Raw genomic sequence first — 15,399 nt, forward strand, 5'->3', positions numbered from 1 at the left:
AGAAAAAGGCTTAGTCCCTGCTTCAAGGTTACAGCCGACGGCAGTGAAAAGAGACACTTAAGCAGAGGGATACAGTCCAGCCTGGTGGTTCTGGGACAAATGGGGGAGGGGGTCTGTGGGGACATGGAGGAGAGGTTACACTTTAGATTTTTTTCAAAAACAAGTTTCACAGTTTGGAACTTTTGTTTTGTTCTCTTTGAAATGGAGCAAAGAGAATTAGCCTGCTAGAGCTGTGGGGAATGCAAGGATGTAGAAGATAATCAATGAGTAACGTTTAAGAATGAAAAGCAACATTGAGACAGCAGAGCACTTTCCAAAATGGTGAGCCCTCTGCCGACCTGTGAGCTTACACCTCTCTGTAGAGCTGTGGCGTTTTCAGTGGGGCTGTTTGCTAGAATGTGCCAAAGAGAATCACCGAGAGAAAAACCGAGTCGAAAGAGAAAAACCTCCTCTGATTCGGAAGTGAATTATTCCTTGGATGTTGCTTTATGAGTGTTTGTTACAGAAATTGGGGTGTGCGCAGGTAATTGGGGATCAGAAAACTACCACCCTGGAGACAACAGCAGGCAGTTCTGCAACCACCTGGCTTAGCTTGAATACTTGGAAATAGAACTTCCTTAGTTTAATAAAAGGTTTCATGTACACCTTGTGGTTCTGTTCTTTATCCCTGGTTTTTCCTCCCAGGCTTATGAATAAGGCTTCAGTTGTATTTCTCCCTCTGAGACTGGCAGTCAGCCCCACCTGCTCTGATTGGAGGCTGGAGGTGCAGCCTGACAAAGCTGTGGTTATCTTCTGCCACCTGCTGGCTCTCTCCCTGCACCAGTTCAGGGCTGGCTTTGCATGGCTTCCTAGGAACGGACGCCAGGGGAGAAAGTGGGGGGCAGAGAGTGTTTCTGCTTTTAGTAAAAAGAAAGAGGTGAGAACGTAGCAAACAGAAGTTGATGTAGGAGGGCTTTTCCCACCCATCATGGGGGCTTGTGTAAAGATGTCCTTGTCTCAAATAGCAAAGCCAGTGATTTTTCTATGTGAGTTTGGGAAGAACACAGTAGTATATTTTACTCTATTCTACTCTGTTGTTGTTGTTTTATTTTATTTTACTTTATTTTTAGATGATCACCTAACAAGACTTATCAAATAAGTTAATGCCACGTCTCTATAGAGTCTTTGAAGGAAAGAGCAGAAACTCATGCCAGGGGGAACTGAGATAAGGGTAAAGGAGACAGGAAGAGAGAAGACAGGGAAAACATTGCAGGATAAATTGTAGTATTCTTTAATTGGTTTGCCAACACATTTTTTTGAAGACCAACTATTTACAAGGCTCTGATCGAGATGCTTGGGATACAAAAGTGAGTAATACTGGGCCCCTTCTCCCTTAGAGATACGAATCTACTGGGGAGCACCTAAATAACTGGAGAATGAAGCAGAGAGGAGCAAGTACAGTAGGAAAGGAGTGTGGGAGAGAGCCGAGGAGGAGCATGTACCTAAATAGAACCGGCTGCACTATCAGGGAAAACTGACTAGAGACAGTAATGTGAGCTGAATTTTGAAGACAGGGACATATGGGAGAGACATGGTGAGAAGGACATTCCAGTTACGGGGAGCACCACTTCTCATACACAGCATCACCCACTACCACCACTGCCTCCAAGGAGCTGCGACTCTATGTACAAAGCAGGAAAAAGTTGTTAAAATATTAAGTCTTAGACAACAAGCAACTGGTCTGTCCAGGACAGTTAGCTGAAGCAGGGAGAAGCAGGCAGAACCATGTGCGAGGGCAGCTACAGGGTCCTGAATGTCAGAGGGCAGGGCTGGGATGGGGTGGGGGGTGAGATGAGGGGTGTCTGTGGTCATAGTAAAAAGGCCACTTTCAATACTATTTCAGTCCATATGCTGGATATGGCAACCCTTTCCTGGCAGGTACAGTCAAATATTCAGAAACGCATGAATGTCATCCTTTCTTCAGCTGTCTGAGTGACCTCTTTTAAAGATCTAAATATTGAAGTAGCTATAAACTCAAGGATATCAACTGTAATGTTATTTAAAATCACAAATACGATGGGCAACAGTAGGAAAAATACTCTAGAGATTATGGTACAGCTCCTGTATGAACCAGTAAGTAGCCCATTGGCAATGATAAGTCTGGAAACTGCACTACAATGCAAAATACTTGTGGACGTGTGGGGAGGGGAACCAGACCCAGACCTGGGAGGAAAACATTCAGAAGGAAAAATCCTACACTGCTAATAAAAGTGGTATTTTTTCTCTATTGTCTATCTTTCATATAACATCCTTATATAGCTTTTATAATATTTTTTAATATAAAGAAGCCTCAAGGTTAAATGGGTGTCCTGATTAAGACAAAGGCAAAAATTACCCTAAATAAATAATAAACCCATTTATGTGCTTGTTTTTGATATTTCAGACTCCATTTTGTCTTTAATTGCATTTTGGTTTGTGTGGCATATTCATTTTGCTTAAATCTGTCCTCAGCCTTTCCCACACCCCCCCTCCCGCCCTGGATCTGTGGGACGTATTGTGATGTCTGCTCACTAATTTTGCTGTGACTGGGGCTGGTGTCTGGTTGGTGATTCATGTTTGTTCCTAAGTTGCACATCTGTGTTGGTTGCTTTGAAACAGTGCCCCAGGGAATATAAAAGCCTATTTGTCTCACTGAGACTGCTTCTTTGGACCAGAGAATTCTTCCCTGGCTTCTTCTGAATTCCAGCAAGCTTCTCTCTGAGTTTAGGCAGGGTAAAGAAGAAAGAAAGAAAAATAAATAGAAAGGGAAGCAGCATGGAGAGAGTTTTGGTATCTGGATTTAGTCCTTGCTTACCTGGCGGACCAGACCTTCTCGATACCAGCCCTAGGGACAGGATGCCTTGTGGACTTTTTTTTTTTTTCCTGCCCACTAGGAATGCTTCTGGTGGAAAAGAGAGCACAGTGAGCCCTGGTGGAAACCCTCAATGGAAAAAGTTCTGAGCATTTGGTAGGCATACCCACTTGGCCCCTCTTCTAAGATTTTAGCACAGATATACACAATAGTGATATTCATGATATTTAATGACTGATACCTCACAGTCACTGACCAACAGAATGGGCAAAGGCTAAAGACAGGTAGTGCTGAAGGTAAAGGCTCCCTGCTGTCCCAGACACCAGCCCTTTAGTTACCTGATCACCTGGACGGACGTTCAGCAGATTCTGGAAGACCTGGGACAGTGGCTGGCTGCCAACTGTTACAAAACTATTTTGATGTTTTAATACATATCCACAAAGGCTGTGCAGATACATACCAAATGGATAACAACATCAGTACATGTGATGTCTCAAAGCTCATGCTCACTCTTAAGCTTTATGCAGTCCCATCCTCTCCTTTGAAGAACCTACCGTCTCTGTCCTCAAGAAGAGTTCAGAGCCAGCATTAGGACCTACTGGTTCTGCAGGATCTGGGTGGCACCGAGGAGCCCTTATCCACAATGGAGCTCTTTATTTTGCTCAAAAACTAGTATAGTTCTCACCCAAGGAAAGTTTGCCAGTCAGCTTTCATTATATTTTCACTTGGCTTACAACAGAGCCCTGCCTCGGGGCAGGCTGGCAAACAGGCTGGCATGTGTGAGCGATTGCCCACCTGCCTGCTTGCCTGCAGTCTGCAAAATGCAGCCCCATCTCAGCCCCTTAGCCTGCTGTGAAAACCCATCTGCAGTGCCTTGAAAGTCCAAATACATACTGGATTGCTGTGGCTCTTCCTTGTCCTTTGAACCAGAGTTTCACTTACTGCTTCTCATTAGACACCTGGGGTTTATGGGTTGGCTAAAGCCTCTTTTCAGAATGGTCTCTGGGGAAGCATAATAGTCCTGCTTCCTGTCTCTTCTTTCAATGGAAAGGTTTCTTGTTTCAATGAAATCTACAGCTTCAGGGTAATTTGCTGCCTCCCCTGTCTTTATTCAAGATATTGGCCAAGGTTGCTTATAACCTGGCAGACTCTCTATACACCAAACACAAGTTTTGTTTGAATCCAGAGACTGAAGGGAAATTGCCTTCTGTTACCTAGTGAGCCTTTCCAGAACTCTGTCATCAAAGTGGAGAAATGAGTTGGAAACTTGGGTGTCCCAGTTCTCACTCCGTAAGTGACTAGCCTGTGACTTTGAGCAAGGTATTTAACATCTCTCTAAGCCTCACTTTTCTCAAATGTACAGTGGGATCTACTTTTACAGGGTTGTGATAAAGAAATGAATAATCAATCAGAAAGCATATAAGCAAAATCTACTCTAAAAGAGCAGGTCGAAAGAACTAGTGAAAGAGAAGAATTGTGCACCTAGAAATAAATTATGGACAAGTATAAAGGAAGCCCACCATTGTGATCTGACTTGGCAAAGAGAGTGTCCCCAGCCCCATACCTTCTCCAACACGTCTCTGTAGAACTTCAGCTGAGGAGCAGTGAGTGGTCGAAGAGAAATACTAGACAAGATGGTTACTGTCACTTTGAGGCTAAAGGAGGTTGTGTGCACAGGGAAAATGTATAGAGGATGATGGAGAGCGTGGGAAGGGCACACAACGTCTAAGGTAATACCAGGATGGGGAAACCAGAGGAAAAATTTCTACTGTTCCCATGTGTTTATTGACCAGAACTTGTTCAAATGGTTCTGGACTTGAAGGTACTGAGGGAGGGAGACCGACCAGAAGCCTAATTGTCACTCCTCTTTGCTGGAGCAAGTGGCTCTATCCTTCTACAGAGGGTATTTTGGCATTCTCAGATTAAGTCATCTTTGTAGTTAAACTTGCATTTGAATATTAAATCTCAGATTGGGCCTCCCACTCAATAAGCCAGTGCACAATTTCCAGTTAGCACTTTGTTCCTGAAACATTCAGAAATATGCATATTGTCTTTTCAATGACACTGTGATATTTACTGATGGCAGGAAGAAGTCTCTCCGCTAGGAAAACTCATTCAAGTGATAGTTCAGTGTCTGACACCTAGCTCTGTTAGTGCTGTCTCTAGAGATGGTCATTATCAGCAAGTTATTTTACGGTTGGCTCTTATTTTGAATTTGTCAAAGTTGCTCATGCATGGGGCTTTGCTCTGGGGTTCAAATCCTGGCTCTACTTTTTTGCTAATGACTGACTTTTTGTGGGACTGTTTCCTTTATATAAAGTGAGAGTAATAATGACTGCGACTGAGAGCTGTTGGGAAGATTAAAACTTTCCACAGTGTGTGAAGTTCTTTGTAAAGTGCCTGGCACACACATTGGTTTGCATTGTACGTATCAGATGCTCTCCTCCATGCTTCTCACGTGACTGGAGCTTTCTGCTTTCTTTTTCAGCTTTGATGTGGAAAATGGCCCTTCCCCAGGTCGGAGCCCGCTGGACCCCCAGGCCAGCTCTTCCTCTGGGCTGGTCCTTCATGCCACCTTCCCTGGGCACAGCCAGCGCAGAGAGTCCTTTCTCTACAGATCAGACAGCGACTATGACTTGTCACCAAAGGCGATGTCGAGAAACTCTTCACTTCCAAGCGAGCAGTAAGTACCTGCAGTGTCTGGCTTCCAGTCTCACCTTTACCTCGTCTTTAACCCTGTCCCAGCAGGCGCAAACAACAAGCCTCCCCCTTAGTTCACAGGGAGGAGGAAGGAGAGAAATGAACAGAGCAGAGGTGGCAGTGATGACCATCTTAAGGCCATTGATGCTCTATAGCTAGGGTCTCCAAGGGTATTACAAACCTCGGGCACAGTGTTCAGCTTACATATGTTATTGGTACATATTTTAAAAATTTTCATTCTGCTTCATTTCCTGAACTGCTGAATTGTTTATGGGATGAGAACCTTAACACTTTTTGCAAATCCCACTTAAATTTTCTGCAGTATGTATAGCATGAAGCTACCGTAGAGAACAAAAGTGGTGGCTGGTGACAGGCATCCTCTCTCAGTGGTCCTTGCTCAGTGACATGTTATAGTCTGTCATGCAGCCACATGTCTGTGTCCTTTCTCTGAGACCTCAACACAATGCCCACTTGTTGCCTGGCTCCTTGGTGAGGCATAACACACCCCACCGTCCTAATAAGCACAGCTAATGTTTCTGTTTCGCTGCTATTAATTGTAGATCTCTAATTTTTATTTAAGAAACAATGGCAGGGTTGTGTTACTTGTTTATTAAATTTTCGAAACCAAATAAAATTGGATGCTGAAACCTTTAAAAGGTTTCTGGGCATGCATACAATTGTTTTTAACATCATATGTTATAAAAATATCTGTAGCTCACTTAAGGCCCCAACCTGGAAAATTCCACTGGGCTCTCTTCCATTATTGGAAAGGAAGCTAAAAAGGGTCACCCTCTTGTGAAAGAGGCAGGGGGGAATTTTAAAGCTCCCAGTAAAATAAATATTCCCCAGGGCATTTCTGCCAGCCAATTTTAACAGAAGTACCCCTGCCCTAAAATAATAATTGGGTAGCCAAAATTCACTTATTTGGCAGATATTTACTGAACCTCTCCTATGTGACAGGCAGTATAGCAGGGCCTGGGGATGAAAGAATAATAAAACAGTGGAAAAGTCACAGATGAGTTAACAACACATATTCTCAAAAAGGTTACATGCTCTCGGGGAGGTTACTGTTAAAGAAGATAAGAAGAACTCCCACATCACTCTACCATTAACGGGATAAAGCATTTAGTGAGTGCTTACCAAGATGGCAGCTACATTTACATGTATTATCTCTTTTAATCTTCACAACCATCCTGTCAGGTAGGTACGATTATTATCTCCACTGCATAGATGATGAACCTGAGACTCTGGGAGATGGGGAAACCCGCTCATACCCCATGCTATGTCCCGTGATGTAGCCAATGCTGACCAAATTCAGAATTTTGGGACTTTATTCACCTGTGTTCTTCAGACTGCAAGGTAGAGTCTAGCGCCAGGTAGAAAACAGATGAATGCACAGTTGAGGTACCTGAGACTAGAGGAGAGGTCACCACTTTGCTGTGGATCATGTAGAACCGAGGAAGTTTCTGACCAAAGAGATGGGGACTTTGGCAGTGAATATACCTGGAATTCTCTCTTCCACTAAGGGAAACATGTTTCTAGACTTCCCATATGGAGAACATGGGAAATGTGGGGAGTTGAAAGTAGTTAGAGCTTCATTCACGTGGCGTCTTACAGATGAAAGGCTGGTTTTGGAAGGTAGCTAACAGCTCCCAAAACTCAGGCCAAGCAGCGTGATTGGTCTCAGGTTCATTCCAGAAACTTCTCAGAAGGTTCTAACCAAATTTCAGATGAAACTCTGCTGATTCCTTGCTTAGAATCAGAAAGTTATAGAAAATTTGAGCTAGAAGAGACCTTAATGATCACAGTCCGACTCAGTCTGTAGCTGTAGAGACAGAAATCTAATTCTCAATGACTCTGCACTCAGGGTCCCTAATACGAATGGTTTACCCTCTCTTCAATTTTGCCAGCCACCAAAATTTTCCCCTAACTTTAGAACAAACATGAGTGATGCCAACCGAAAATTTAAGCAAGTAAGGATTGTACATGTTATCTAATATCATTCTCATTTTTTTAAAATAAAAGGTACTCTTTAAAATAAAAGAAAAAGTAGGAAAGCACACTTTTATATAAACAACAGTCCCTCTCAAGAAAAAAAAGAAAAAACGGTTGGCAACATAATCTCACCCTATCAAAGATACTAATAACAGAATGCATTAAAATCTTTTGGTGAATAAAAATAGCACAAAATTTGATTTTGCAAATATTTCAACATTATAACAAAACTTTTACATATTTGTCAGTTTAGGAATTTACATTTCTTAACATAAAAAGAAGTGGAGCTTGAATGATATCCAGATTCTTCTGGTATTTCACTTTATCAGGACCATGGTAGAAAATCCAGTATCCCGCTCGTAATTTGAGCTAAACTGAAGAAATTCTCTCAAAGCTATTTCACCTGACTATTACTCTTTGGGGTGAACTGAAATAGAGGAAGAGCAGCCCTCAAACCTCTCATCGCTTCTCCTGCCTTCTACCCATAAAGCCAAAGAAAAGAAGGGTGACAATAGGTCTGGAATCTTGATGCTGCAGCCACTGTGTCCAAGCTGCAGCGTGTTCCCCGCTCAGGGGCCCCTCGTACCCTGCATGGAGCAGGCATGAATTCATATAAGGTGGAAAACTCTACAGCATTCTTTGAATTAAAACCTAATAGTAGAGACAACACTAGCTTTTTTAAATTTCTCATCTGAACTCTTTCAGAAGAGTAAGAAGAAATACAGGTGGAGAGAGTGAGTGAAAAGACATTAAGAGTAAAAAAAGTAAATGGAAAATTGAAAGTGGCTTTAACTTTTAGCAACAACAGAGAGATTGAAGTAAGGGTTTCTAGTAAAGCGAACAAGATCAGCATTGGCTCCCAAAAGGAAATTTCAGCTGCTCTCCTAGATGTTGCAATAATCTGTTGGTTTCTGTTCAGTCCCTGTGTTGTAGTCATCTCTAACGTAATGCCTTTGTAGACCAAGGTACAAATTTCCCAATGGGAACAGAAAGTACTAGAAACTAGTGAGGCCAGTTATATTCCCCAAAACTGTGATGGAAACCACCCCAGACAGGATCGAATTTTGACTATCCACCTGCAGAGCCACAGGGAAGAAAGGTCTGTGATTCCTTCACTTGGTCATGCCACTTGCAAAGCTTTAGAGAGACAAGGAACTTTTTAAAGCCACTGTTTATGTGAGCACTAAGTTGTCTCTAGAGCAAGCAGTCAAGGGAACTAAGACTTAACAACCAAGAGGAAAAGCAGAAATAACAGCCCAGTTAAATTTAAGATCTGTTGATGGACGGACTACCACAAAAGTACAATATGGTGTCTAAGACTTGAGTTAGACTTACTGCTATCACACACAGCTTTAAGACATTGAAGCTCTTTTATAGTGTTTGAATGATCTGTAAATAAAGGCTCACATTTATTGAGCATGTCCTATGTGCTATGTACTATTTAATGTACTTCATACATTGCCCTGACTGGTGTGGCTCAGTGGGTTGGGTATCATCCCGTGAAAATAAAAGTTGCCAGTTCGAATCCCAGTCAGGGCATATGTCTGGGTTGTGGGCCAGATCCCCAGCTGGGGGCAGTTGGAGATGTGTGAGAGGCAGCTGATCAATGTATCTCTTGCACATCGATGTTTCTCTTCCTCTTTCTCTCTCCTCCCCCCTCTCTCTAAAAATAAATAAATAAATAATTTTAAAAAATAATAATAATAAATAAAACACTTTACACACTTTAACTCGTTTAATCCCCATTACCCAAATATGGTTGGTGCTATAATTTTCTTGCCTTAAAGATGAGGACGTTGGAACACAAAAAGATTCAGTAACCTGCCCAATAAATTGGAGACCAAGTCTTAAATTCAGGGAGTCTAGGTAACTAAACCATAGGCTATCCAGAAAGTAAACAGATACTAAATGATAATGAAAAATAAAATTAATGACATTAAGCTCTCACTACTTTTCCAGATGTTATGAGGATCATATTCATTGTCTCTTTTAAAAAAACTAACTTAAATTTAGGCATTCTGCTAACAAATTGAACATCTTCTATGTCTTCAAGGGGGCTAGAAATGAGTGAGTCAATAGTCAGTTTTAATACTGTCGGGTAAGGGCAAATGTAGAAAGGTATATGGAGGACTTTGAGAGATCTGGCCAGGCAGGTCAAGTAGCCTACCTGTCTACTTTGAAGAGTTCGAGCTAAGCAAGAGGACTTAGCAAAGCAGAAGGGGGTACAGGAGGAAGGGCCATGTGCTAACTAGCTCTAGTTGTCAGGAGTGTTATGAGAAACCACGGCTCAGTGTGGCTGAGGCCGAGAATGTGTGGGGATAAGGAAGTGGTGAAAGCTGAGGCTAGAGAAGTTAATCAGGAACTTCATCATGAAAGGCCTCGGCTACAGAGTTGGCCTTTATACTGCAGGCAAGCTTACTTGCTACAGGCGTACCTGGAGACCTGCTAGAAGCGTTGAAGCAGGGAAATACAAAATCAGAGGAATGCTTTTGAAAAGTAGCTCTGATTACAGTATGAAGACTGGTTTGGAGGGTAGACAAGCCTAAAGACTAGTGTCCAAGAGCCAGATGGGAGGCTGCTTTGGTAATCCACAAAATAGAGGATGGGGATCTAGCTTAGAGCAGATCCAGTTGGCAGTTAATAAATATTTGCAGACTAGGCTGAGCAGGGGTTGGTGGTGGACTGGGAGGTTTCAGTCTTGACCAACAAGATGGGTGGCCCCACTGTTCCCTAAGGTCAAGAATGTGCTCTTAACACATGAAATAATGTATATGAATATGTTTTGTAAACTGTAAAGTACAATATAAGTACAGTGGTCCTCTTGATTGTGATGGGGGCAGACATGACTATCCTAAAGAAGTTCTCACCAGCTGAGAAGATAGACCTGCGATTGTTTAATATTAATGGGAATGATACGTACTACTACTTAGAATAACTATCACTAAATAACGAAAAAGCTTTTATGTGCTAAGCACTATTGTAAGAGTTATACCTCGCTTTACAGGGGAAGAAATGGAGGCATAGAGAGATTTCCTGAGGTTTCCTAACTAGCAATAGTGCCACTGAGAAACAAGCAATGCTGTCTGGTCCAAAATCTGTGCTCTTAACTGTAATAGTGTATGACTTTCTATAAGATACACTAACGTCAGTGGCACAAGAAAGATACAGGTAAAATTCTATGTGTAGGTATAAAACAGAGAAAGGTGAAGTTAATAAAATCTAGAATATAACAGTAGCAAGAAGCATTTTTGCTTTCTAGAGAACCATTTCATTGTTTAAAGTAGACCTACACTCAATTCTGGGACCCAGGGGTCTCATCTCCGATTATTCTATCAAGCTGTAATGCCCTGGTTTTGTCACTAGATGATGCTCGTGCTGTGGTTCTGAGTATCAGACCTCCTTCCTAAGAGTCACTGCCCTCTCTAGAGGTTTGGGAAACTAAGTACATTGCTTTTCATAACCAATCAAGTGGTTTGTTATTTCCACGACATTTTATTCTTACTAATTAACATATAAAACTATGATTTAAAAATTTGGAGTAGTTTCATGAGTTATCTAGCTGTATTCAAATATGAGTTTTTTGGTTGGGTTTATTTTTTGCTACACTTGCTATAAATTACCTATGAATTATCTGTTCATTTCTCTAGCAACTGTTGACATGCAGCATAGCTTTTGCTGCTCAGATCCCTTTAAGGGAGCCAGTGCCAGGGGTCTGCAAGTCCATCTCCTGCTTCTGAATGTTCTGCTCTCTAAATTTCAATAGTTCTGTAACGATAGTCATATCGACATGGTGCTCTCTTAAATTTGTTTACCTCCCTTTAATCCTTAGCTTGTACAGTTTTAGTAACTCTCCATTATGTAACAATACATCATCTTTAGGCACTACACATGTATGAGATTTGCTTATATTACTTAGCTTTTGTTGAGTGTATAAACTCCAGAAATGCAGGAGCCGTACCATAGATGATCTGCTTAACACTAACCCCATTACCTTATCCCCAACTCACCCTGATGTCTTAAGAACAATGTGAACTTCATAGCAGAAATCTGAATAGCAAGATATTTCACCCATCTACCAAGTCCATCTCAAGAAAATAGCTTGGGAAGGGGCAGTTCTAGATACAGTCTAGCACCTTGCACTTGTCACAAGTGCTTCTCCTTTAACTCTTCAGTAAGTCTCTCCTCTTGGCTCCTCTCTAAGAACCCTGAAGTTCTTCCTTTGGCCCTCTCTATGTAGCCCCCACCTCAAGAAGCCACCTCCTGTCATCGCTTTAACAATCCCCACTGTTGTAGATCACTCCTAATCTGTACCTCTGATTCCCATATATCAGTTTTCCTGCAAATATCTTAAAACTCAGCATGTGGGAAAGTGACACATCTGCTCCCCCAACTCCTCCTCACTTTCTTATTTCTACTCACAACTTCACTATTTTCCCAGATACCCACTGTTAAAACTGCAAATAATATTTCTTTATGACCCCTTATCCAATTGAATGGCCAGTCCTTGGCAAAATGTTTTAAGATCTCTTCAAATTGTCTTTCTTCTTTCTTCCTCTGCCTTACCTGTTTCTTCTCACCTGAATAACTGCAATATCCTCCTAACTTTTTCTGGCTCTGTCTTCTCTTCAATTTTTCCCTTGGCTTCCCTAGCATTTTACTTCCTAAAACAATTTTCTGTTTGCCTATCTCACTAAAACCCTTTACTGGTTCATTTCTTGCTACTGAATTACGCTCCCACTCCACAACTGTTGTCGATACTGCCCGTAATGTGGGCTTGGGGGACTTTTCAGTTTTACCCTCTAGAAATGTCTGTAGTAACGCGCTCAGCTCCACCCAAACAGCCAGCGAGCGTCCCGGTGAGCATGTTCAGTGCTTTCCCATTTCAGTGCCTTTGTTCTGGCAGTTTCTCTCACTGGTAGTGTCTGCCATCCACACCATTTAAAGCTTGCCCTTAAATGGTGTACAGATCATCTTACACACCACTCATTCAATGAAGCATTTTCTATTTCCTCTGATCTGTAATTATCACTTCTCCTTCATACTCTGTTAAGTATCCATGCTTGTATTTCTCATTCTGTATTTATACTATCTATTGCAGTGTTTTGCTCTTTTGAATATTTTTCTATCTCCCTTACTATGTTTTAATTTTTTTTAGCTGGGGGCAGGGGTTCATAGATTCTGTCTAATTCAATCTGCCAACTATGCAGAGTCAGTGTAAAAAGAGGAAACATAATGATTAAAAGCACAGACTTTAACTGACTATGGAAGTCGGGGGCAGGCTGGGTGGAGGGGGCGAAGCGGGGAAATGGGACATCTGTAATAGCACATAAACAATAAAACAAGGAAAATGAAAAACAAAATAAAACCACAGACTTTTGACCCTGGCCAGGTGGCTCAGTTGGTTGGAGCGTCCCATATACTAAAAGGCTGAGTGTTCAATTCCCAGTCAGGGCACATGCCTGGGTTACAGATTCCAATACTGGTCAGGGCACCTACAGGAGGCAACCAGTAGATGTTTCTCTAAGTCCCTAAAAAAATCAATGAAAACGTATCCTCAGATGAGCATTTTTTTTTTTTAAAAAGCAGACTTCTGGAATCAAGAGTTTTACATTTTTTTCACTTATTAGATATATGCTAGTAAAGCAGTTGGTTAAATCCTCTGAGCCTTTATCATACCTATAAGATGGGTAGAGTAAGAGTACCTGCCTTAAGTCTTGTTGCAAAAATTTTAAAAAGATAATACACATAAAGTGCTTAGCACAGGGCCTCATATACATTAATCATGCAAAGCATGCTTACGCTTGTCAATATTACTCTTCTAGTCACAGTACAAAGCTAATGCACAACTCGTTTACTCGAGTTGAAGTGGGCCTTCTAGCTAAAGGCAAAGGTAGAAAGGAAAATGCCATATCGTATAAGACCCCTAAGTAAACCCTGTGTTAGAGAAGAGGCCCTCACGCACATATGTGTAAACTCTGGATCCCCAGGCCTCATACAATAATGGGCCGGTGCTTAATAGTTATTGGTTGCATTCACATACTTAATGAATACGGTGCCATATTTATATGGCAAACATACAGACAGAGAAGCTGGATCAGACAGTGAAGGAAGCTCATTGTCAACCGAAGTCTGTGTGGGTGTTACGATTCACAGTATGGTAGCAAATTGGCCTGACTCTGTCTGCAGCTCAGGCCAACATGTCTTCTACTGACTTTAATGGAGAGTTTGCCGCATGTGGGCTCAAGGAGATTTTTCATCAAAGCGTGTGCCAGAGAGAGAATGCATTTCTAAAAACACACTTTTGACGGTTCCTCAGTAGAGATTTACATAACACTGGGTAAAGCTTAATCAGATCTTTGGGACAAAATAAACAACGATATGGTAATAGTAGTTTCAGTCCATACACTCCCATTAAAAGCTTTTCCCTGGGTACTTTAAGAAAAAAAAGTTATATTAAAAACAAAAAGTAATGGGATTTGCAGACCAAAATCTGTGTTTAAATGGCATTAAGGCTGTGGTTCAAATCAACAAAAGCCAGGAAATCCAAAGTTAACCTTTATCCAGACTGTTAGGCCATTTTTTCCAACTCTGTATGTGCCTGTGAGCCGCCCTCCCTTTGAATTTCCTGGCTCTGGCGACCCAAATCCACAAGTCGCTTTGAATTACTCTGGGTCTGCTAGTTAATGGGAATATACCCTCAGGATATATGCTTACTCGCAAATGCTTTTATGTGTAGTCACTGTAAATCCAGGAGTCATGAACTGGTAGTTTTTTGGTTTTGTTTTGTTTTTTGTTTTTTTTTTCCTTAAAGTTCCTGAGATCCCTATTTAGGCTTAAATCAGTCCTGCCTTATATCAAGGTAGAACATGGATGTTGTTCTACCTTGTATAACATGTATGTTGTTAACACTGACAAAGTTTAATATTACAGCTTATATGTCAGAGTTATAATTCAAATGTATTTTTAAATGCTTCTTTTCTCTCTCTTCACCAGACACGGCGATGACTTGATTGTGACACCTTTTGCCCAGGTATGTATCCTGCTGGCCCAGCTCACTCTCACCATGTCCCTGGGTCCCTGGGTGTAGTTGCTAAGTGTTGCTTCCGAACGCTCCCATTCATCTCCTTTTGTTTTTAAACATTGAAACGTTTTTCTTACAGGTCCTCGCCAGTTTGCGAAGTGTGAGAAACAACTTCACTGTGCTGACAAACCTTCATGGAACAGCCAACAAGTAAGCACGGACTTCTCACGGAATTAGGAATCCCTGTCGTAAAGGGAAAACCATTGAACAGCACTGAAACAAACAAACAAACAAAAAACCCCACTATGTCATGGAAATTTGCCATCCAAGCTAAGTTAAAATACATAATGAAGTGTGAAAATAAGATAGAGTACCATAGTATGTTAGAACTGGTAAAATGTTAGACATTAGTCTGGACCTTGTTCATCCCTGTACCCTTAACACTTAGTAGACAGTTGGAGTTCAACAAATTAAAAAATGAAATGAGAACTTTTGTTGACTTTACCACTTTGGAAAGTACGAATACTTATCAGTAACAGCCATGAATTCTACTAAAATTCTTTTGGAAAAGTTATTAACGAATCCAGATTCAAACTTAAGGTTAAAGGTACCAAAAAGTTCATGTCCAAGTAGCCTATTTTTTGATAATATATAAACAGGTTCATTCAATTTGATTGTTTTCTCCTTTCTCCCTAACTAACTATATAACCTCAGTCATTTTAGTTAACATTGCTGAACCTTGGTCTCCTCATCTGTAAAACTGAGGGTTTGAACTTGATATTCCTACAGTAACTTTCTCTTCCCAAATCATTTCAACCTATGAGTCTAAATGCTATGCAATTCACTCTCCAGT

At 41.3% G+C, this 15,399-nt stretch overlaps 1 protein-coding gene across 2 annotated transcripts in view; it reads left to right on the top strand.

The window, feature by feature from the left end:
- The window catches only part of PDE4B (phosphodiesterase 4B), a 513,377-nt gene that overhangs the window by 385,984 nt on the left and 111,994 nt on the right, over positions 1-15,399 (top strand). For both annotated transcript variants that reach the window (XM_053921419.1, XM_024565508.3), the window contains 3 exons: positions 5,319-5,513; positions 14,519-14,555; positions 14,686-14,756. In XM_053921419.1, the coding sequence (XP_053777394.1) occupies positions 5,319-5,513; positions 14,519-14,555; positions 14,686-14,756 (303 nt within the window). The remainder of the gene's footprint in view (positions 1-5,318; positions 5,514-14,518; positions 14,556-14,685; positions 14,757-15,399) is intronic.

This window comes from Desmodus rotundus, chromosome 3 (genome assembly GCF_022682495.2).
Source record: "Desmodus rotundus isolate HL8 chromosome 3, HLdesRot8A.1, whole genome shotgun sequence".
Classification (NCBI taxonomy): Eukaryota; Metazoa; Chordata; class Mammalia; order Chiroptera; family Phyllostomidae; genus Desmodus; species Desmodus rotundus.